Here is a 22917-nt window from a genome sequence, read left to right on the forward strand (position 1 = left end):
ATGTTTAAAATTGACTTTTATCTATAAAATGCTTTGTCTTGAATCAAGATTTTATTTACATTTAAACTGATCCAATGTTGAAGTAATTCCACCAATAAAAATGTAGAGCTGGCTTCTAACAAATAAATTTATCTATGCTTGCATGTCTAAATCAAGGCCACACTAAAAAAAACAGGCCGTAATGGTCGTCAAGCATGACATCACGATAGAAGATGGCTATGACGTAATGTTTGCCGTTTGTGATCAGCTGCTTGTTTTAATCTTTCCTTAGAAAATAAATAAATAAATACCTACGTCATTCCCGTCTTCTATTGTGACGTCATGCTTGACGAGCATTAATGCCTGTTTTTTTAGTGTGGCTTTGCCTAAATACACATTATTCACAAGCAATATCAAAACTGGATGGATTTTATGATATAGCTACCAAATGTTTTCCAGATATTAAGTAGTTCTAGTTCTTGGAATATTGCTGGTACAGTAGACGCACTCTCATTCGGGTTAGTTTGGTTTGTACTTGGGCTGGTTTTTGACAACCACATGTGCGAGATTCAGACACTCTCCATTTAATCCATAATCAGGTGAACAAATAAGTTACTATTGTCAAACACGTTGGTACTTTAGATATAATTGCTTTACTATTGTTTACTTTAATACTGTAGTTTCTGATTTTTACACCCATGACAGTTGTTTTGAAATGCACCCAATCATTTGTGTACCAAATGTTTTATAGTGGGGATATTTTTAGTTGTGAAAAGACTTTTATCTCAGGGTTTCTAAACTTAAAGGTGTCTACTGTAGTAAACGTTTTTATTTTTTCACTGCTTCTGAATACAATTGTTATGATAAGTGTAAATAATCCAGGTAAATTCATTCAAACTAAGATATTTTTTTATTATATTTTCGTAGAAAAGAGAAGAGAAGTTGAGCATCAACACACTGAAGCGTAGAAACCAAGCGATGGTTGCTTTTGTGAAGAAAGACATAACAGAGCGAAACAACCCTTCTGTAAGTAGTCCTATTATGTAGTTATGACAAAATTGTTAAAAATTAAATAAAAGGAAAAAAAGGAATTCAAAGATTTATCTTTGTAGTAGGCCTAACTAATATACTAGTCGATAGAGAAAACTTTTTCATAATGGTTGAAAATGAGTTTAACTAGCAATTAAGCAAATCAATCTAGTTAATTAATTTTTAATTGTGGATTTTTATCAAACCCATACATAAATATCAAAGACAGCTAAGTGATGTTGAAGGAATGATTAACAAAGACATTTAAATACATGAGTTTTTAGTTACAAAACATTTAACCTATTTACAACAGTAGAGAGCAGTATATGTCAGTTTTTTTTCATATAAATTATGTATTTAAGTAAAACAAAAACAAATTTTTTAAATTTAATCAATGTTGATATGATTCTCTTAGTACCAACACAGTGTTATAAGTAGTGTAATGGGATGGAGGACTTCTTAGGAATTATTAAAGCTACCTGCAAGACTGTTGTAAAAAGCTGTCCTGTTTTAGAGAAATATTTAATAAGAGCTAATAATTCCTGAAGTTTTTTTTACAGAAGCTGAAATATGAGTGTGCCATATGCAACAAGAGGTTCCCGAGAGGAGACAGTCTCAAGCAGCATATACTGCTGTTACATACTCGTGAGAACAAATACCACTGCAAGATCTGCCACCTCGGGTTCTCCCACTCCTACAACAGGCTCAGGTATGTTATATCTAACAAAAAACCACTAAGTGGTAACACTTTCCCCGCCAAGTCAGCAATCCAAAAAAGATAATAAATCATTACTTTTTCCGCCAAGAAAAACAATGTAATGTATGTAAGTTTGGCAACTTGGCGGCAGACTTTTGCTCGATCACTTTAAAAATACCATAAAACTAGTTTCATTGAGCAAGTATCTCTCCCATTAGTACATTGCTAGGTGAGAGCTTATTTTACAAAACTTGACCTTATTTGTGCCACATTTCATAAAATCATAATAGTGATGGTTTTATATTTACTGATTACCTCGAAATTATTATACTTAGTTGGACTAATTAATTAGAGAAGTTGATTTGTGAAATTATCCACGAACGTAACTTAAATGAAAAAAAAACCAAGCAAAAGTCTGCCGCCAAGTTGCCAAACTTACATACATTACATTGTTTTTCTTGGCGGAAAAAGTAATGATTTATTATCTTTTTTGGATTGCTGACTTGGCGGGGAAAGTGTTACCACTTAGTGGTTTTTTGTTAGATTTTATTTATTTTTGTAGAAAATTAACCGTTCAAATAAAAATACTCTTTTCTCTGAAAAAAAAAATAAATTTTAATGCTAAAGTTGACTGAACTCTCGATCTTCCGGTAGTCTTTGCAGAGGGTACCGGTTTTGTACTCTCATCCTGCACTTTTTCGACATTTTTGGTCTGGCACCACTTACTGTCTCTCACATAAGGAGCCGAAGAGGAGTCACAACTTGTGTTGTAAAGTGGAAGGTCAGACCTGTACTTCTGCCTTAGTCTGTTGTATTCGAGAATGGCGGATTTCTGAGGCTTCACATCTCTTGGGTTAAAGTTAATAAGATGAAGCCCTTCTAATGAAGTCACTCGTGACAAGGCAACATATGATTGGCCACATGTAAATATGGACTCCCCAATATCAATTATTACGCTATTTAAGCTGAGGCCCTGGCATTTGTGAATTGTAACCGCGTAGGACATCGATATCGGGAATTGCTCTCGATACACAAATGCGTTATCCATCACTTGAAACTTGACGTTTACTCGCTGTAGGTGATGGGTAATGCCACAATCAAAGTTAATTGTCACTGAGTCTACGTCATCAGAATTGTCTGTATTAAACCTCAACCCCGTTACTGTTCCAATGGCGGAGTTAACTAGCCCCACAGTGACGTCAATGTTTCTAAGCAACATAACTTTAGCACCAACCTTAATAGGAATAATTTTCTCCATACCAGCCGTTCTGCTGCAGTCAGAGTTGTAAGAGGACAGTATCTTTTTAACTTTGTTTTGTTGACGAGGTAGACAGTCAACTGAGTCTTTTGCAACCAAGTTAACGACAGGACCACTTATTCTATTGACCATTTCATCATTTATTATGGAGCATTGGTAACCAGTTGAACAAAGACACACAGAATTGTTGGGAAAAGCAGACAAGTAATCTCCTAATAGAGAAAGGTTTTCACAAGCAGTTTTTCCATTAAGATGTATTTTCTTGCTTTCAATTAGACGGATGTCCTCAACGGTCATATTGCCTACTCTGACTTTGCTTAACACATCAGCAAACTTAGAATCTTGAGCTTGTCGCATGTTTGTAGTAAGTTCATCATAAGAGAACTGTTCAGACCAGATGTTAACACAAGACAGAGAGCCAACAAAAGAACTAAGTTTGCTACTGTCAAGTTCAATGAATGGGGAGTCTTCGTGTACTGGTGGAAGTTGTAAAAGGTCTCCAAAGAGCAGTATATGTTTTTTACCAAACCAGCCGTTACTTTGGTCTGAGGTGTTGAATATTTCACACAATCTGAGATTTATGTACATCAATGTTAGATTGGAGACCATGGACACTTCGTCTATTATGAAGAGCACCACATCTTTCAGGTTGGATCTCAACATTTTTAAAACATCATCAGTAAGAGCTTTGTACTTTGGAGTTTTTCCATGCTCAACTGGCAGCTGAAACACTTTGTAGATCGTAGAACCATTGATGTTGTAAGCACTTAGTCCTGTGGGAGCTGATATTGATGTAGAGGCTTGAAGACATTTTTTAGTCCAAGAGCTATTAAAATGCAATTAAAACATAGCCATGGTATCTTACCAAATGGTCCTAAGAAATGTTCTCAATGTTCTTAAACTAGATCTCTTCACTACACATAAACAATGCTGCTCTTTTTGTAAACATGAAAAAGACAACAAACACGTTTTATTTACAGCTGTTAAAATTATTAATACAATGTTAAAAGACTTAGTTAAATAATTTAGCTAGTATCCTAGTATATAATTATATAGAAACATATGTATAAAATGTGATTGCATCTGGTGGCCTACTTAGCACCAATTTATAGTTGACTTAAAATTCGGGCAGATGAATATATTTTATTCTTTGTACTTTATATTTCATTGCTAAGATTTAATTATGATTTAAATGCTTATTGTTGTGAGTTCAATTGTAAATAAAGGTGTTGAAAGTAATAGCCCTCTGTTTTAACGTTTTTAAAGCTTTTACCAACTTAAATAGAATTCAACCTAATATTGAAGTGAATTCCAACATTACTGGCAATGAGTTGGTGTTACATAAGTGTTCTGAAAATTAAACCCGTATATCTAAAGACTAGTGTAAATTGAGCCCTTGGGTGACTTTCTACAGCCAGTTTCAACGTCTAGAACTGTGTGCAAAACCTCCCATTTCCCCATTTTTATTTGTCATGAATAAGTAGACATTTTAATACTAACTATGACGATTGCATTCATAAAATCTCAAAACATATTGTAGGCTACGGCAATATTGTCCTAAAAGCTGTTTACTGACTTTCTAAAGCCATATTAATGTATATAATTGTGTCATTGTGTCCAACTAACTAACTTTCAATTGCGTAATATTGTTTTATTTGCTGTGCTATTGTCCACAAAGTTGATCTATGTGGAACTTAATACTACTCCTGCTATCGCTTATTAAGTTTAATAAAATCTACATTGATGTGTGTTTAAGACATTGCGTGTTTTAAGGACGAAATGTACGTTTAAATTTATTTTTCCAGGGTCCAAGGAGGGGGGGCTTTAGCCCCTGTAGCCCCCCCCCCCCTTGGAACCGTCACGGGGGGGAATATCTCTTCTCTAAGTAATTTTATATAGTAAGTAGTTCAAATCATTCGGTATACCTGAAAAAAATACTTTATAAAAGTTTTAAAATAATCATCAGCTGTTCCTATAAATTTCTCTAACATTTAAATTTATTGATATTTAATCGCAGCTGGTCCTTCTTTTTATTTTGATTTGTTTTGATTTTAATCCCATGTTATTTAAATGGGCCAAAATCGTACTTTGAGGGCTTGCCAAGGGTTTATGGGTCAACGTACCGACTTGAGACCCTCAAAAGGCACATCTACACGCTAAGGGCTTTCACACAACATAAAGAACATTAAAATTGAGCCAGTGGTTTGGGCTGTAGGTCCGTCAACATTTAAGGAGAAGAAGGAGAACACGGAAAATTTGTGAATTTTCAAACTAGTTTTTCTTTGCTCAAACACAACCGTTTTTTAAATTCTTTTTTTTATTTTGTTGAGAATGATTGCCCCTATCCAGTAGATGAACAATTATTTTAATAGCTTTTGTTTCTTCAGAGCTATAGACGAGTAAAAAAGCCACTTTGTCACGTCATGTATATATACACTGCAGCAGCTGTGTACCGCTGGGGGACTTGGCGGGGCGGAACGCTGCCGCGTTCCTTAATTAGATGTGTTTTATTGAAATATTGTGCCAATATTTATGCCTTACGCCAGCGATTGACTATTAGAAGTAGAGGGGGGGGGGGGAATGTACCTATGAAAGTTGTATCCTGTGCAACCTAGTGCCTAATCGTTGCCACTGAAATTTAGTCCAGCAATTTATATTACTGAAGGTCTATTTTGTACTGACGTAACTTCTGTTTGTTTCAGACACATGAGGAAAAACCACCCTAATCACAAAGACAATAAATTACCGAAGAAAACCGCTAGCCGTTATGAGTAAGTATAAGGATATTAACATTTTTTAATACTTTGTTGCACATTGTTCCAAACTCACTATTCATATCCAAGATTTTTTTAAAGTGACTGCCATTCAACAAACAGGCAGTTTTTGTTTTTTAATTGTTGGATTTGCCGACCCACGTGGAACCCAAAGGCCTAAACATGGATTATATCAGGCAAAGCTTGAGGCAAGTTGGTACAGCACAAGAATGAACTGTACTGAAAAAATTACAAGTGACACCATACAGACAAACCTGCCTTTGTTTCACAGTTTGTAACACTTTTCACTCAGCTAGTAACTCATCAAAGCGGGTCTTAAGAGAATACATTTTGGAATATTCTTCTAAACTATTTACCTTGGGATTTATTGTACTTGGTCCCATTAATAAATTAGGTTCAGCTACAGTGATGCGGTGCCGGTGGGGAGGGGGGGGGGCGAGTCTTGGCCTAGATTTACCAAGCTCAGCTCCATGACGGGCCTGTACGGTTTTTCAAACTAAAATTTGTTAAAACCAGTAAGAGCGCTAGATCAAGTAGTTAACAACAGCTAAACCGACACTTGACCTATCGATGGAAATTTTCTACTAACCTAGGTAAAAAAACATTGTCTGCAGTCATGCGGATTGCATCAACTCAACTGTCCTCGCTATTTGCGTGAAGGCATTAGAGTACCTAGGCGAAATGTGATGTCTACATCAGTAGTTAAAACCAATAAAACTTAGTACGTCTTGAGTCAGTAGTTAAATGTTCGCAGAAAGGTCGCCTGACATCCACCCACCCCCTGTCAATACTGCTGTGTCAAGCGCAAGTGTAAGCTTAAGTGGAAATACTGGTTATAATGTTTTCAAAGATTATTGAGGAAAGGGGCCCGATGAACAAACCTGTGGGGGGGCGGTAGCTACCACCGCTGTTCAGTTGGTTATTTGTTTTGAATAATTTAATCATTAAAAACAAATAATACCAATCACCTTACACTCTTAAGTCAGAGTTTAACTGTTAGACTGTTAAGAGTCCAACTAAAAATATATTCTGAGCATGTCCTTTTCTTCCACAGATCCTGGTCTTGTTCACAATGTGACCTGACATTCAGTACCTCCAGCGTACTGAACATCCACACTCTAGTTCATGCAGCCAAGAACATCGAAGAAGAGATCGTCGCTGAGAAACGACCAGATTACTGGAGCTGCCCTCAGTGTTCTCAGGTAGGCCTAGCACTGAAAAAAATCATTCCACTTGTAATTGTTAATTGTATGAAGTTGAATATTGTCGATAGCGTTGAATTCTGGATACTGTTGTAGACATCTCTGCTGAAGCCAATTTTTTAAATAAAAAAAAGAATGTAAGAATGATTCACGCAGATTGTACTTCAGGCTAGAACTTTAATTTATCCATTATTCTTTACCATGATAGTGGGATGTGAAGAGGCTATAGTTTGCAGTTAGTTTTTCATTGGCTTTATTAAAAAGTAAGAGTAGTCAACAGAGCAGCACATTGTGTCAATGCCACAATTCAACTATGTTAATTTTCAATCTAAAACAGGCAATGACTTGAAAATGGGAATGTTTGGTTCTGTTCATAGTGAAGGGTGATATTAAGCTTTAAACATAAAATATTGTGTAAACACGTGCTTATGGTGATCTCAGATTGCACTTTAAAAATGTTGGCACTAATTGCTGAGTAATAATAATGACTAGCTTTGAACCCAGCCTACAAGCTCGAGAGATCAAGTACCAAGTCGTAAAATCAAGCTCAAGTCGAAAATTTACAATCTTGATCGCAGGGTGTCCACGCAAGGACAAAGATCCACGCTCCCACCATTGCGGATGATGACAATAATGTTCCCCTTATCGCAGGAGACGATGATGAGAATTTCACTACTGCGGTAGATTTCCAGTATTTTGCCTTGATCTCAAAAGACAATGATGATAATCTACAGGACCATGTTAGATGTCCAGGATTTTGTTGCCATCATGGAAAATTACAATTATGTCAACACTAACACACAGGAGATTTACAGGATTTTTTTGCGAAGATGTCCAGGATTCAGCTGCAATTGCAGGAGATGATCTCCTACACGACCGTGGGAAATGTTAAGAATTTTACTATGATTACGATATATATGTGACCTCCCACATTCCCCTGAGGAGCTTGTGCTTGCCTCCACCCATCAGTCATAACACTTGAAGTTAACAACATAAATAAGGAGAATATAACATGAGTGTTCTCAGTAAAAACTTTTAAATTCAGAAATCCTCTCTGTAAATTAGTGTAAAAAATAATATTAATCATAAAAGTTCTGTATTTTTTTGAAGTAGTAACAAGATAATCATAGCACAGGTTGTATAAGGTTACTTTTTGTTGTATCTTACATAATTATTTGTATGTTTTTTTTAGAAATTCACCGACAAGAGGAAACTAGCCAATCATGTGACACAGCATGGAAAGAACAAACCGGTGAATGATCAAAAACATCATTGTGATGTGTGTGGGAGAAACTTCATTTCATCTGTGAGATATCAGGTGAGTTTCAGTTATGTATAGATTTTGCAAAATCACTATAGGCTATAAAGTGAGATTGAAAGTCTTGTCTTGCCAGATTAACAATCAAAACTGCTTGATGTTTTTTCTTTAGCAATTCCAAACTAAGGAAGACCACTGGCTTGCCGCCATAGCAATCTACATCACTGTCACATAATCATTGGCAGTAATATATGGTGATGAGCAGCTGAGTTTAATTTTACAAAAGAAAAACTGTTGTTTGTTTCTAATAATTTAATTGTGGCTTTTTCATTTGTCCACAGATCCACAGAGAATTGCACGGAGAAGAAGACAAGAAACCGCAACAATGCAATATTTGTTTCCGAAGGTTTATGACCAGATCTGCCCTCATGTGTCATCTGAAAATACACAACAGTTAGTATTGTGTCTTACGCTAAAATGATGTAAAATGATGTTTTATTTTGCCCATCTTCCACTAAAAAGATTAATTGTTCAATATTTATTTTTTTCAAGTTCAAGTATTGTATTCCTTTCTGAAAAGAGATAAAGATGAGCTAGCTTACCTAGGAAAGGTAATGTTGATGAAGTTGAAAATCCAAAGATAGAATTTAATGAATCTCTAGATTTGCAGGGTTGTCAAGCAGCCTAAATCCATTGAACGGCTTCAAAACTGAATCACTTTGATCCTTATCCTTTATTGTTATTTGATGTTTGTGTGCAGATGAAGTCCAATACGAGTGTCCAATGTGCAAGGAAGCCTTCTGCAATATTCTGGCCCTCAAGATGCATGTTCATTCTCACGCTGTCAACGGAATTTACAATTGTCCCCATTGTCAAAAGGTTGGTTGTGGCTAGGCTGAGAGCTCTGCAGCTTGTTGTTCTTAGCCCTGCAGTACTGCTATGAGTTATAAGACGTTGTAGAGAAACATTAACTGATGTTTCCATTAGTTTTGATTCATTTTCATTGTTATTTCTTATCAACTCCTACAGCTCTTTGGTTAAAATTTTAGTTTTTAGTTATTAAAAAATTGTTCAAATTAATTCAAACATATAAAACATGCATACATGAATTTAAAAATGAAAATACAGTAGAACCCCTCATATCTGACCTTGGCATAGCCAGCCTCAGGATATCCAACCTACAGGGTGGCCACAAATCACAAACTGTTATGTTGTATAGGGGAAAATGGGAATTATATGTGAATTTTGAAATTTCACCGGGAAAATCTGATTTTGGCCTGCAGTCTAGACAAAATTTTGAATGTCTGCCGTACTCCGGGGGCTATGGCAAACTCGTAAAAATTGTCTTCCGTGGTCCAGGCAATACCATTGTCTCCCACGATATTGGTGAAATTAAATATTTTAAGGTCGCGCATCTTTGCAACTACACAAAAGCTTTCCAAGGTCGTTCGACTTGGGCTCACCTCCACCCATCTTTGACCCGAAACTTTTCATTGCTACATATATTGTATTTATTTTTAATAAATCAACTGTCTTATCTATAAAAAGAATTCTTTTCTGCTCCTCCTGATATCCATCTTTTGGCTGTTCCAAATATATCCAGGTCCCTTCACGGTCGGATTTAAGGGGTTCTATTGTAATTTGATATAAATCATTCAGAAACAAACAAATTACAGTGTCCATTAAATTGTTTGCAGAGATTTGATGAGTACAGCCATGTCCGTAAGCACATCCGGTCATTCCACTCAGCTCGAAATCATATTTGTGTGGATTGTGGGAAATGCTTCCCAACTCAGGACAAGCTGCGGATGCATTTGCTCAAGTGAGTTTTAAGAATTTACCATAAACTTAAAATATTTTTTTTTTGTTCAAAGTTTAAGGAAAACTCTAGAATTAATTTTCATAAAATTTTAATATCTATAAATCAATATACGCTCATATACTTTGAGCATGGTTTTGCGTAATAACTAAAATTGTCACACAACATAGGTTTATTTTACTTATGATTTTTGTAATTTTAACTATGGACATCGAGTCATTCCCTGTTACCTGTTACTTATCGGTCATACAAAAAGGCTTGAATGACAACTGGTTTGTTTAATGAGTGGCTAGTATCATCAAATAAGTATGTGGAACCAAAATCTTAAAAATATTTTGTTTCTTGGCAATTATTTGGCCCCCAACAACATTCCGCACTTATTTGACAACCGTGAAACATCAATTTTATTACCAAAAATGAGTTCAAAGTTGCAGCCGCTGAACCAGAGTATCATACAGAATAATAAAAATTGACCTTACTCTTACCCTTTAAAAATAACCTCTTTGTAATTCAGATATTTACTTTTTCTCCCAATACATCAAACCTCTTGATGATTCCCTTATGATTACCCTTAAAATGATTTAATTTTGAGGTCCAGGCGAGCTGTTATTTTATGCGATGCAAATGTTTTGTCTATAGTTATTGAATTTGATTAGCCATGTAAACTCGTTACAGATCCAATAACTTATCCTCCTATACTGTGTGTGTGTGTGTGTGTGTGTGTGTGCATGACAAAAATGAAGAGATTTCTTGTACAGACACTCGGACCATCGTGAGTTTTTGTGTTCCGACTGTGGCAAACAATTCAAGCGCAAAGACAAACTGAAGGAACACATGAAGCGGATGCACTCCACAGACAAAGACGCAGACCGGAGAGCTGCAGAGAGACGACCGGAGAAGAAAATGCTCTCAAAACTCATGGTGAGTAAATATTACTCAATGCTCTGTGCTCTAGTCATAGTTAAATAAATAATTGTGGTATTAACCCTTTCAGTGCTTTACGACAATTTATCGTTATGCGTAATTTTCTCAAAAAGTGCTATGGAACGATATATTGTTGTTTGCGTTTTATCCGAATAGAGCTAAGCGATGGTATACAGTATCGTGCCGGTGCGACTTTCAACCGTGTGAGTTTAAATGGGCATATTGGTTGACTCGGTTGTTGTTTCGAAACAGTGATGGTTTCTTTCGATTCCTCATACGATCAAGGCCCGATATATCATACCTTAGCACTTTTGTGATGAAAAATGTTATTTTTACCGATTTTTTTTCTTGCACTCCGCTCTTGGACTTCGCTCCCGTAGCAAGCCTAGCACATTTTGGACAAAATAAGTGCTTAAATAACTCTAGCATTGGGAAAATTACAAAAACAATTCAAGCATCCTAAGGGCTAAAAGATGACATTAGTGATGAGATGTGTCACAGATGAAATTCATATTCACTGAATCCAAAGAACAGATTTGTATTTGAGATTTATACGGCTGGATTTTTAAAGAAATCTTTTCTCAAATTTAGTTTTACCCGGCATTTATTTATCCTGTCACAAACAAATAGCTTCAAAACATCGGAATTCTTTAGATTTTGTTTAAAAGCAGTAAACGCAATTTAATTTTTTAGGAATTTGATTAAGTCAAGGTTTGAGGCTCTGTTTTTGACATGTGAAAATAATGTATTTGTTATCATAATAATAGACTGAGTACTCTTATAGTGGTTTACTTTTCATTTCAGATAAAGATGCCATTATCATGTTGTCAAAACCCTTTTTACAAATATCTCTTAATAACACAACGTTATCTTTGGCTTAGGTTTATACAGTTTTTTGAAAACATGACTATGTGTTTCCAAAGAAATTTATATGATTAAATCCATATATCGTCCCGGTGTATATATCACAAGTTAACCTTTCCAAATGTCCACACAGGTTAACTCTTCAGATTATGAGCGCTACATCTACAAATGCCACTCTTGTATGTTGGGCTTCAAGCGAAGAGGGATGTTAGTAAACCACTTAGCCAACCGACATCCTGACATCACTCCGGAGTCTGTGCCTGAACTCAACCTTCCCATCTTGAAGACGACTCGGGACTACTATTGCCAGTACTGTGATAAGGTATGGACACTTTGTATAAGCTTGAATTTGCAGTAGTAAGTCAAATCATCAATATCTGCAATGCCTATTTTATTTCAACTCACCTCTTGTAGCGAATATCAACTATCAAAAGCAACTTTTTGTTGACAAAGATTTAACTTAGGTTATAAAACTTTAGTTTTGTTTAAGGAAAGGCTCTAGGCCTGGATTTTAAATAGTAGAAAAAAGAGGATAGCAGCTAGATTACCTTGAAAGTGTGGGTAGGCCATAGAACAAGTAGAAAAACAATATGAACACAATATTTCGTCCCTTAGGGGTGTGCATAGTGTTTTTCTATTTACCCACACTTTCAAGGTAAGCTAGCTGCTATCCTCCTTTTTCTACAATTTATAAAAACTTTAGTTTTTTTTTAACGAGACCATTTCAACAGTCATGTACATATGTCCAAATACATTTATGTTTCAGATTTATAAAAGCAGCTCAAAGAGAAAAGCTCATATTTTGAAAAACCATCCTGGATTAGAGTTACCCATGAGCAACCGTCAAAAGGTAATATTATTGGTTGTTTGTGAAAATTTGATCTTAAATTGTGATTTGGAATTTTAGATTTTAAAGCAATCTTGAAATGTTTTAGTTTTTAAAGCAATCTTGAAACAAATATTCCAGAAATGAACTACTGTAGTAAGAAATCTATAGGCCACAATGGTAGTGATGTGACACGGTCCTACCCTACAGACCACGATAGTGTTATTAAGTGTGACTATGAGATTATAAATTAAACTATTACTACAACTCTGGTTGAGTTTGATTGTTTTGCCAGGGTGGAGTTCCGGAGATCCCTGGTTTGCCTAACCCTACATTCTCACAGACAGTTGGCAGCATCACCACCACACCTCACAGCTGTCAATGGTGTCACAAGCAGTACGCTAGCAAAGCCAAGTTGTTGCAACACCAGCGAAAGAAACACTCCAACTTGTTGCCTCAGACAGAGCAGGTAAATTCCCTTCATATCCTGGGACGCTAGGCTATAACCCGGAGCTATTTTAGGCTATAACCTAAAGGGTGGTGGTATTATCACATTAAAAGCCAATGGTGATCGACACTATTTGAACCCAAGACCATGGGGACCAAAGCCCTACACTTATCAATAAGCCAGATCGCTCCCAAAGGTAAACTAAGTACTAAAAATTTGTGTTCATGCACTGAAACTTGGTAAGGAACAAACTCAAGGTCCGGGCAAATTAATCATGACTTATTGAGAAAAAACATTGGTTTGTCTTCAATTCCTTTACTTAGGGATTGAAAGTAATGTATGCTATTGCTTTGGTGTCCACTACCGTTTCACATTTATGACAAATATTCAAATTTATATATGCAAATTTAAACATGTCATATTTATTACAGTATAAGAAAATTCCATTTATCAGGTTTGTTTATTATTGAATCTGGACCATTTTACAGGCACCTCGAGCGCTGAAAAATATATCAACCGAAGACAACATTGTGATTGAGAAAACCAATGCAGCGTTTGAAAAGAATTATGGAAGTTCTTCAGATAAACACAACTATGGTGTCAGTGTTGATAAAACCAGCCTCAGAAAGATGGAAATCAAGAGTTACAAGATAGATAATGGCTACGACGACAATGATGATGATGACGATGTGGAAATTACACCGGTTCCTATTGCATTAACCACCAACTCGAGTCATCAAATGCCCAGCATGAACCAGTTTCAAGGTACTCTACTTTGCTGGTATTACCAACATTGTTCTTGCGGTAGACTGTGTTGTGTGATCAATGACATCATCTCTCCAGTAAAGAGACAACATCGTAGATCGAGGACACAAACTGTGTCATGGTCTAGTTTGGTACGTGGATCTCTTGGAGGGATTCACCTGTTTGTGGTAGAGTGTAGTTGGAGAGACCCACCGAAAATAAATGGTGGATGTTGATGAAATGGGTCTATTTGTTGTGCGTCAGGCATTTTGCTACTTAACCTTCCTATGTGTGTGTGTATTGGCTTCTAGTTAAACAAGAACTTGGATTAAAATTAAAATTAAACATGATAAAAAAAGCTTAATTCAATCAACGAACAACCATTGAAGCTCGAAGGGTCGAGGAAAATACTTAAAAAAAATAACCTGGATGACAACAACTTGAATCAAACAATAATTTTAGGGTTTTCAGTTTTCATTCAAAATTTATATTCCTCATTTATTTTAATTTTTTGTCTATGGTAAAAACAAATTGTTTTAACACCACAATATTATTAATTATTTTTATTCTTTTGCAGAGTTTGAGATTATTGCAGCTGATGATGATAATGGAGGCCATGGGATTTTGATTGATACCTCAACTATCATTAAACGTTCATCTTACAAGGTATGTTTTTGTTTCATAGAAACATTGCTATGTTTAACAGTTTTCTACAATTTTAACAATGTTCACACACTTAATAAAAAGGGTTATTGAATAAAAAAAAAAAAAACAGTAAGTATTCTTTTAGTGAATTTCTTTATAGGGAAGTAGCTATTACCATAGGTGGCTTGCTAAGCCTAGGCCCAGGACCGATTTAATTTTTCATTTTGATGTCCCCAGAGGCCAAAAACACCATTCGTTCAAATTTATATATACAGGGTGAATTTTAAATGAGTTCCCCCCCTACTTTTTTCTACATTTCTTAAGATATCATCTCCGGACTACGTCAGATCATTGTTGAGTAGTAAGTACTTTATTTTGACTGGGTATACATTTTTGGCCGCCATCTTGGATCCGCCATATTGGATACAAAGTTTTTTTTTTAATGTAAAGGTAGGGTTGTGGCCCATTATTTCAAACTAAGATTTTACGCTGATTACAATGCTGCAATTAGTTTTTAAAAATCTCGATCCGTTCTAAAGTTATGAGGACTTTTTATAACTTTATTTTTAGTGCATTTTAACATTGTGCATTTACAAACTAAGACCATAATCTCAAAATAGTGCTAGATAAAGATAAGTATACACCACCATTCATTGCCGACATATTTTCACTTGGTTATGACGGATGTAGTTTTTTCAGCCGCCATCTTGGATCCGCCATTTTGAAATGTGATCAATTAATTAAAATATGAAGGTGGTGTTGTGACCCATCATTTTGAGCTACCTTTTTATGCTGAACTCAATGCCGCAATCCGTTTTTCATTTGCATCTTTGGTTTTTGAAATATTGAAATTTTAAATAAGACTATTTTAATATTTCATCAAGACAGCTTGATAACCAAAAACGGATTGCAGCATTGAGTCCAGTATAAAAAAGTAGTTCAAAATGATGGGTCACAACACCACCTTCATATTTAAATTAATTGATCACATTTCAAAATGGCGGATCCAAGATGGCGGCTGAAAAAACTACATCCGTCATAACCAAGTGAAAATATGTCGGCAATGAATGGTGGTGTATACTTATCTTTATCTAGCACTATTTTGAGATTATGGTCTTAGTTTGTAAATGCACAATGTTAAAATGCGCTAAAAATAAAGTTATAAAAAGCCCTCATAACTTTAGAACGGATCAAGATTTTTAAAAAATAATTACGGCATTGTAATTAGCGTAAAATTTTGGTTTGAAATAATGGGTCACATCTCTACCTTTACATTTGAAAAAAAAACTTTGTATCCAATATGGCGGATCCAAGATGGCGGCCAAAAATGTATACCCAGTCAAAATGAAGTACTTACTACTCAACAATGATCTGACGTGGTCCGGAGATGATATCTTAAGAAATGCAGAAAAAAGTAGGGGGGGAACTCATTTAAAATTCACCCTGTATATATATATATACAGGGTGGGGCAATGAGAACGCCACAATTTGTTTTAGCTGTCACATGTTAATTGTTGCAACAACGAATGATCAGCTGTGCTTAAAACATCAATTAAACTATGCCATTTTAGTAAATATTATGCCCGAGGCTATTAACACTGAGATTTTGATGTGCAAACCTATTTTTAAAATAGTGGTTCTTGTGCAAAAACCCAGAGATTGTGTGGACCACATTCCATCCTTGGTCAACATGGCATTGTTCCAGATTGGAAAACAATGGTGAACTGGGTAAAATTATTTAGGATAAACGCTTAAACCTTAAAAATAATCGGTGGGTGCCACAAAACTCTTTGTACACCAGCAAATGTTGAAAGAGTCACATTATGTTGACCAAGGATGGAATGTGGTCCACACAATCTCTGGGTTTTTGCACAAGAACCACTATTTTAAAAATAGGTTTGCACATCAAAATCTCAGTGTTAATAGCCTCGGGCATAATAAAGGGTGTCCCAATAAGAACGCCGGATTTGAAATGTTAACAAACCATATATTTTCTCACTAAATTTACAATATGAAACATGAATCTTAAAGCATAGTATCTCCGATTAGTAATTGAGTATTATGTCTTGTAAGTGCCAACCTGCTGAATACTGACAAGCTCGACATCTCTTGACGAAGTTTTCCATCACTTTTTCACACAATTCCTGTTGAATTCCATTAATGGCACGAATCATTTCCTCCTTCAAGTCTTGGATTGTTTGAGGATTATTGGCGAAAACAAGCGACTTTAAATATCCCCAAAATAGAACTGAGCCAATTTATTCGAACTTATAAATCAATCTTCGGACAGATGGATCATTTGGTGCATTGTCCCGGCCTTAAGTGCGCAGCTTCCGTACTTGTAGTGCACTTTATCTATGACCACGCGTTGTTCCGTCGTGTAGCGATTCATGACTACAAATGGGACCTAATACTGATAACATCGCTGATAATTTGGGAATTCCTATTGAAATACAGATAAGAATAAGACGCTCCTCAAATCCGGCGTTCTTACTGGGACACCCTTTATTTACTAAAATGGCATAGTTTAATTGATGTTTTAAGCACAGCTGATCATTCGTTGTTGCAACAATTAACATGTGACAGCTAAAACAAATTGTGGCGTTCTCATTGCCCCACCCTGTATATATATATATATATATATATAGAGAGAGAGAGAGAGAGATTTAAGTAATTTTTGTCTGATTTTGATGACATTTTGTTTAAAGGAGTACCTATGGCAGAATAAACTTTAATAAGTTCGCAAACCAGCATGATCGGACCATGGGAACGGGGCATTTATGGAGTAAAAATGGGGTTTTCGAATTTTTACCCTCAAACACAAAATTTCCCAATTTCTCTCCAAACCTTTTGAAAGAGCATAAAAAACAATTAATTGTTAGTATATCAAAGTGTTTTTGTACGGTTATTGGTTACGGAGAGTATTCAAAAAAATGTTCATTTACAATCCCATGTTATTCTTATGTAGAATATTGTAAAATGTTGTAGTTTGCTTGTTTCATGGATATATTTTGATCAAACTTGGTATCTTTATTTATCTTATATTAAGCTATTAACATTTTACTAAAAAACAGACTTTATTAGTTTCCCTGTAGCAGCAAACCTAGGTACTCGTTAAACCTAAATAAATGTTATTTTAATAGATTCAATTGAATACAATCCAAGCAAATGGAAATCCGCTTAGTCGGCAGGTTTGCTGCGTCGGGGGTATTTTTGTTTTGTGGCACTCCTTTTGTCACATAAAAAAACATTTTTAACAAAAGTTTTTGCTGTTGAAGGTTAACTGGTCCCTCCCTTATTTACTTTAAGAGAGGTTCTGCTGTACGCTATTTAATTTTTAACGTGGTATCCTGTATGTTGCAGAATGACAACATATCATCAGACCTACTGTCCCAGGCTATGTCAGAGATTGGGGTGTCATTGTCTGACCTGCGTGCATTGTCCATGCTCCAAAATCCCGCGGACACTCTTTACACCCCGTACCCTCGCTGACTCACCCCCTCTTAAGCTGCTGTGAATCTCTGGCGGGGTCTTCATCCCCTTAGTGGCTGTTTGCGGCCACTTCAACTACCAGATGAAACCTGGTAATCTCGTTGAAGGATCTGTCTCGGGTTTCCCTCGGTCGAGCTTTGTTGTTTGTGAATGGGCTTTCAGGAGCGGGTTTTGTTCAGACCGTCGGAAAGTAATGAGATGGTACGACAGCGAGTTGGTCGCTTTGTGATGTTTTATATGTATATTGTAGTTAAGGTAATTGTTAACGTATCGTAAGATTCGCTCCAAGATACAAGTGGATTTAACCTTAGATAGATATTTTGGATAGGTGATCATCTACTGCGAATGTGTTTTTAACTTTTTGCTATGAGGTATTTCAAAGTAATCTATTTTTCTCGTTAGAATGTTGGTAGAGTAGATTGTGTCGGAGCACATTTCGCCGATTTTCATGTTCCTTCCTTCGATATCTGTCCATTCGATTTCACTCGTCGGTTATGCTTTAGTGAGTAAGTAGATGTAAGATGTCGCTCTTTCAAATAAGTTTTGGAATATTCTGTGTCGAGTTGAGGTTTGATGCGATTAAGGTGGTTTTGCTTTAGGGTTTTTATCATCTGTGGGACACAATATGTTGAGTTTGATAAATTTTGTTGTATTAGAGATTTAATTGTGCTTGAAATGTTCTTAACTTTATTATCAAGTAGCAAACATTAATCTTACGACTTTGCACAATAAATTTTACAATTTCGAATAAGTGATAGACGCTTATAATTAATGAGCTTAGAGTATATTTACTTGATAATCACGTGGACCAATAGCAATAGGAAGCTACTGGGAGTCAAATATCCACTAAGCTTTCATATCAGCACAATTTTGTACTAAATGACTGATTTTCATCAAAACTGTTTTCAACAATTGATGTACGTGGTACTTTTTATTACTTGAAAAGAGGCATTTTTCTATTAAAGAAATAATTTAAGAAAAGTAATCTCTCAAAAGTAACACAATCTGATTGTCTTTCAAAAGTGTGTGTGTATTGTGGACATAATCAGTGTTCATTTATGTAAACACGATTTAACTGTCTTTGTGATTCTATGTTGTATAACAATTTGGTGTATTGCATTTTCTATGTCTCGACAGGGTGTTAAAATGATATTTACCACCTATATATTCAACAGTTTCAATTATTTTCCCTCCCCTGATATTAATGTTTGTCGTTTATTATTTGGCAATACTGAACAAATCATTATAACTTTTTCTGTCCATATTGTGATCTAACAATCTTAGTTTTAATCACTAATAGTGGTTACCACAGTGGATGAAATCAGTGTTATAATGTCTTTCACAATTCCTTTTTATGCAAAATTATACATAATAAATGTTTTTACCGTCTTTCATGACCCAGGAGCTTACCGATTTTATTGGTAGTGAGTAGTTTTGTATGTTTGCATCTTGATTACTGTTAAGAACATTTTTATAGTGTTGTCAATTTTCCTAACACCATTACCCCATGTTTTGTAGTTTTAGAACTAACTTTAAGAAGTGTTTTGCTTGTGATGAAAACGACTTAAAGTTTTGTATAGATTGTTGAATAACTGCATGCATAGTTTGAATATCTTTTTTATCCTAAGGCTAAGAAATAGATTTATTCTAAACGCTAGTAGTGATTTTAGTGTTACTTTGGATTGAAGAGTGTTTTACCCTAATGACTGATTAACTTGTAAATTGTTTAATGTTAGTAATTTCATCGTGCTTAACAATAAATTTTTCAACCAGAATAGGTATAAATTATAATTATCTCATTTTGAAAAAGTTATTGAGTGTTTCTTAAAACTTTACATGTTTTACTGTAATTTAATTGATAATAGTTAAGTTTTGTATGATTTCCAAATTTGTGGCATCATATAAATTAAATCCAACATATCATAGGTTTTAAAACCATAAGATCAGCCAGACCAAATACTTCAGCTTTTATCGGCTTCGGTTGCTACCGCAGACTGGTTAAAAAACGTGACACTCATATTCTGTTAGCATTATGTTTTGAGCTGTTGATTCCCTTTGTTTAATGTTAATTCCATCATAGATTTTAGTAAAAACATTACACATCAGGTGATTTTAATTGATGAAAATCAAGGGTATTCTTGTGAGAAACTGGTGTTTAAACTTACAATTTGTCGGATTTGCCTTTTCCTCAGTTTGAATTGATTTCATAAGTTAGCCATTTTGGATGTAAAATTTGTCATCAATGAATTTGTTTGTGTCATAAAAGAAATTTATTTGTGAAATAAAATAATTGTACATCTTTAGAAGTGATACAATTTGCAGCATAACTAAGAATTGTTTTTTAAAAGTATTTGAATTATTAGCCGTAATTAAGGTATACTTGCCAACTTTATTATATACTTAATATACATTATTTTAGTATTTTTTAATACATGTTTTTATCTATATACTCCCGTATTGTTTTTCAATGACCAATTGTCAAACATATCTTTTTAAAAGGAGCTAATTTGATTTTACCTTGCTTTAATTGTACTATTCGAGTTTATTATATTAAGCAAAAACAATTTTGTGGTCATATGATGTCCACTATAACGCTTGGTTGATATTTTGTGTCTTTGTCCTAAGACGCTAGGCACGAGCCTGGGGGTTGTTTTTCACATTACTTCAGACTAGACCTAGGGGTTGTGGCATTATCAATTAGATCAAATCTATAGGTGATTTGGTGATATTTGAACCCGGGACCTCAGGGACTGAAGTCCCGCCCTCTACCACTAGACCAGCTTGCTCCCTGATATTTTGTGTCTATTGGCATCCAACAAAACCATCAATAATTCTTAACTGATAAGATATTTAAAATAATGTAGGTATATTATTTATCTTTGGCTGTTAATATCTTGATGGTTGAAGTAAAAAAAATTAATAGCTTTTTGTTTAGAATGAACAATTTCAAATTCCCAAGAAAGTACAGTATGTCATATCGTTTAGCAAACTGTAAAATTGTATAATGAATTTCTTTTAATCGTTAACTTTTACATGTTTTGTGGTTCTGATACATTAGAGCTGTTAGATTTGCACCCTTTGACCCTTTCATTTTAATTTTTACAATAACCAATGTATATTATTTGCTATTAATCTAATAAAATGTGTTATTTAATGTAAGAATAATAAAACATAGATTTCAGGTTTATTAAAACTGTTGCTAATCAAGATTCCACCAATATTTTGTGCACATTCACTTATTTCTTGTACAACACATAATTAGTGATCTGTGTATAAGTCTGTGAATTTCAGTTTTAAAGATTATATCAGTCAAGTGGCTTTGTAGAACGCCTCTTTCACACGAAGCGGCGCGCGCCGTACGGCGTCCGCCGCGCGGCGCTGCGCCGGACAAGCGTGTGTCTTCACACTAGTACAATTTCGTGCGGCGCGCGCCGTACGGCACTCCTAAATATTTATTATTTTCTGTTCAGTAGTGGCTTTTAAATGAATACTCCACTTAAAAGTTCAAATAAAATGAATATGCTAATTTTAAATTTAATAAACTAGTGCACCTGTTGCTCGAATTTGAGCAGTTGCAACATATTAAAGGAGTTTTTTACGAATAATTGTCACAATTTCCGTTGACGTGTGAGAGTTAAATCAAAGATAATGTACCTGTTCACTCCACTCCAGTTATCGAAACTGGAAACGAACTCACTCTGAAAACGAACGCTCACTCCACTCCATCTATCGAAACTGAAAACGAAAACTCTTGTGTGTATCATGTGTGTACTATGAACAGCTGTAATTAATACAAATTATTTGTCTGTTTAACCTCAGAGTAATTTAACTAAACAAAATCTTGTCTTCATAAGATATACATTGGTATTTTGATGGCCTGAGGGGCAAAGCCCGAGGACTTTTACTACAGGAATTGGTGAAAGGGGGCATCTACACAAACAATACTTAATTTTGACACATCGTTTGTAAAAATCCGTCCATTATTAACGGAGGAGTAGTATTTCGTAGAAATCGCCTTCACGTATTATATATAAGTATTCGTCATATATGAAAATATTGTATTCTAGAAGTTAAAAAAAATGTTTCATTGCGTATAAATTACTAAATTATTAATTTAATACTAAATATGCTCCTCTAGTTATTAAAAGAAAAATTTTGTTTTGATACTTTAAGTTGGCCGATTTGCATGGGATGAACATAAAAATATATGCTTTGTTATAACTTAATATATATTATTAATAAATATATTATTTTCCGATACAACGATATATAATTTCTTAATTAACTGTTGCACCCTCTTGGTCAGGTAGTTTGCCTAAATTGAGACAGCGTAGGGGCTGGGCCGTGCGGCGCGCGCCGCACCGTGTGAAAGCTCCCATAAGAACCAATGCACCTTTACCGAATTGTGCGGCGTGGACGCCGCGCGGCGCTGTCGTCCGGCTCAAGGTGCATCCGGCGGTAACTCGCGCGGCGCGCGCCGGACATAGTGTGAAAGGACTCATATACTCCCATAGCCCTACGCCGGATCCGGCGGGCGCCGCACGGCGCGCGCCGCGTCGTGTGAAAGAGGCGTAACATATTCAGACTTTTAGTCAGAAAATATTTTTTTTACGTTTATTTTTTAAATACTTTATTTCTTTTATCTACAACCGTTTTTTAAACTTGCCTTTTCAGTTCTGATCTTGGAATGAAAAATATTCACTTAACAGTATCGTTTACTTACTTAACAGCATTGTTTTGTTACTTTACTGTACAAGATTGGATCAATGAGGTTTTCAAGAGAAAAGAAGTAAAATTGTAATGATTCTAACATTAACTTATCAGCAACATCAACTTAATTAAAAAAACGGTCGTAGGTAAAGTAGTGTACACAACTCGTGTAATTATCCTCTAAGACACTCGTAGAAGTTTTAAAGGCACTCCCCAAGGCTCGTACCTTACATTTTCTACTTTTGTCT

General features: G+C 35.2%; 1 protein-coding gene across 1 annotated transcript in view; it reads left to right on the plus strand.

Annotated features, from left to right (window-relative positions):
• LOC128985650 (PR domain zinc finger protein 10-like) overlaps positions 1 to 20753 on the plus strand; it is a 44611-nt gene extending 23858 nt beyond the window's left edge. Inside the window, exons 12-26 of the mRNA XM_054405394.1 lie at positions 907 to 1005; positions 1569 to 1717; positions 5666 to 5734; positions 6792 to 6939; positions 8132 to 8257; positions 8539 to 8650; positions 8958 to 9076; positions 9895 to 10019; positions 10775 to 10937; positions 11938 to 12126; positions 12571 to 12654; positions 12926 to 13099; positions 13567 to 13843; positions 14400 to 14488; positions 17831 to 20753. Of these exons, the coding sequence (XP_054261369.1) occupies positions 907 to 1005; positions 1569 to 1717; positions 5666 to 5734; positions 6792 to 6939; positions 8132 to 8257; positions 8539 to 8650; positions 8958 to 9076; positions 9895 to 10019; positions 10775 to 10937; positions 11938 to 12126; positions 12571 to 12654; positions 12926 to 13099; positions 13567 to 13843; positions 14400 to 14488; positions 17831 to 17959 (2052 nt within the window). The 3' untranslated portion in view covers positions 17960 to 20753. The remainder of the gene's footprint in view (positions 1 to 906; positions 1006 to 1568; positions 1718 to 5665; positions 5735 to 6791; positions 6940 to 8131; positions 8258 to 8538; positions 8651 to 8957; positions 9077 to 9894; positions 10020 to 10774; positions 10938 to 11937; positions 12127 to 12570; positions 12655 to 12925; positions 13100 to 13566; positions 13844 to 14399; positions 14489 to 17830) is intronic.
• The last annotated feature ends 2164 nt before the right edge of the window (positions 20754 to 22917 follow it).

The sequence above is a fragment of the Macrosteles quadrilineatus genome, unplaced genomic scaffold (genome assembly GCF_028750875.1).
Source record: "Macrosteles quadrilineatus isolate MER2022 unplaced genomic scaffold, UCM_ALF_1.0 Scaffold_2__2_contigs__length_208266976, whole genome shotgun sequence".
Classification (NCBI taxonomy): domain Eukaryota; kingdom Metazoa; phylum Arthropoda; class Insecta; order Hemiptera; family Cicadellidae; genus Macrosteles; species Macrosteles quadrilineatus.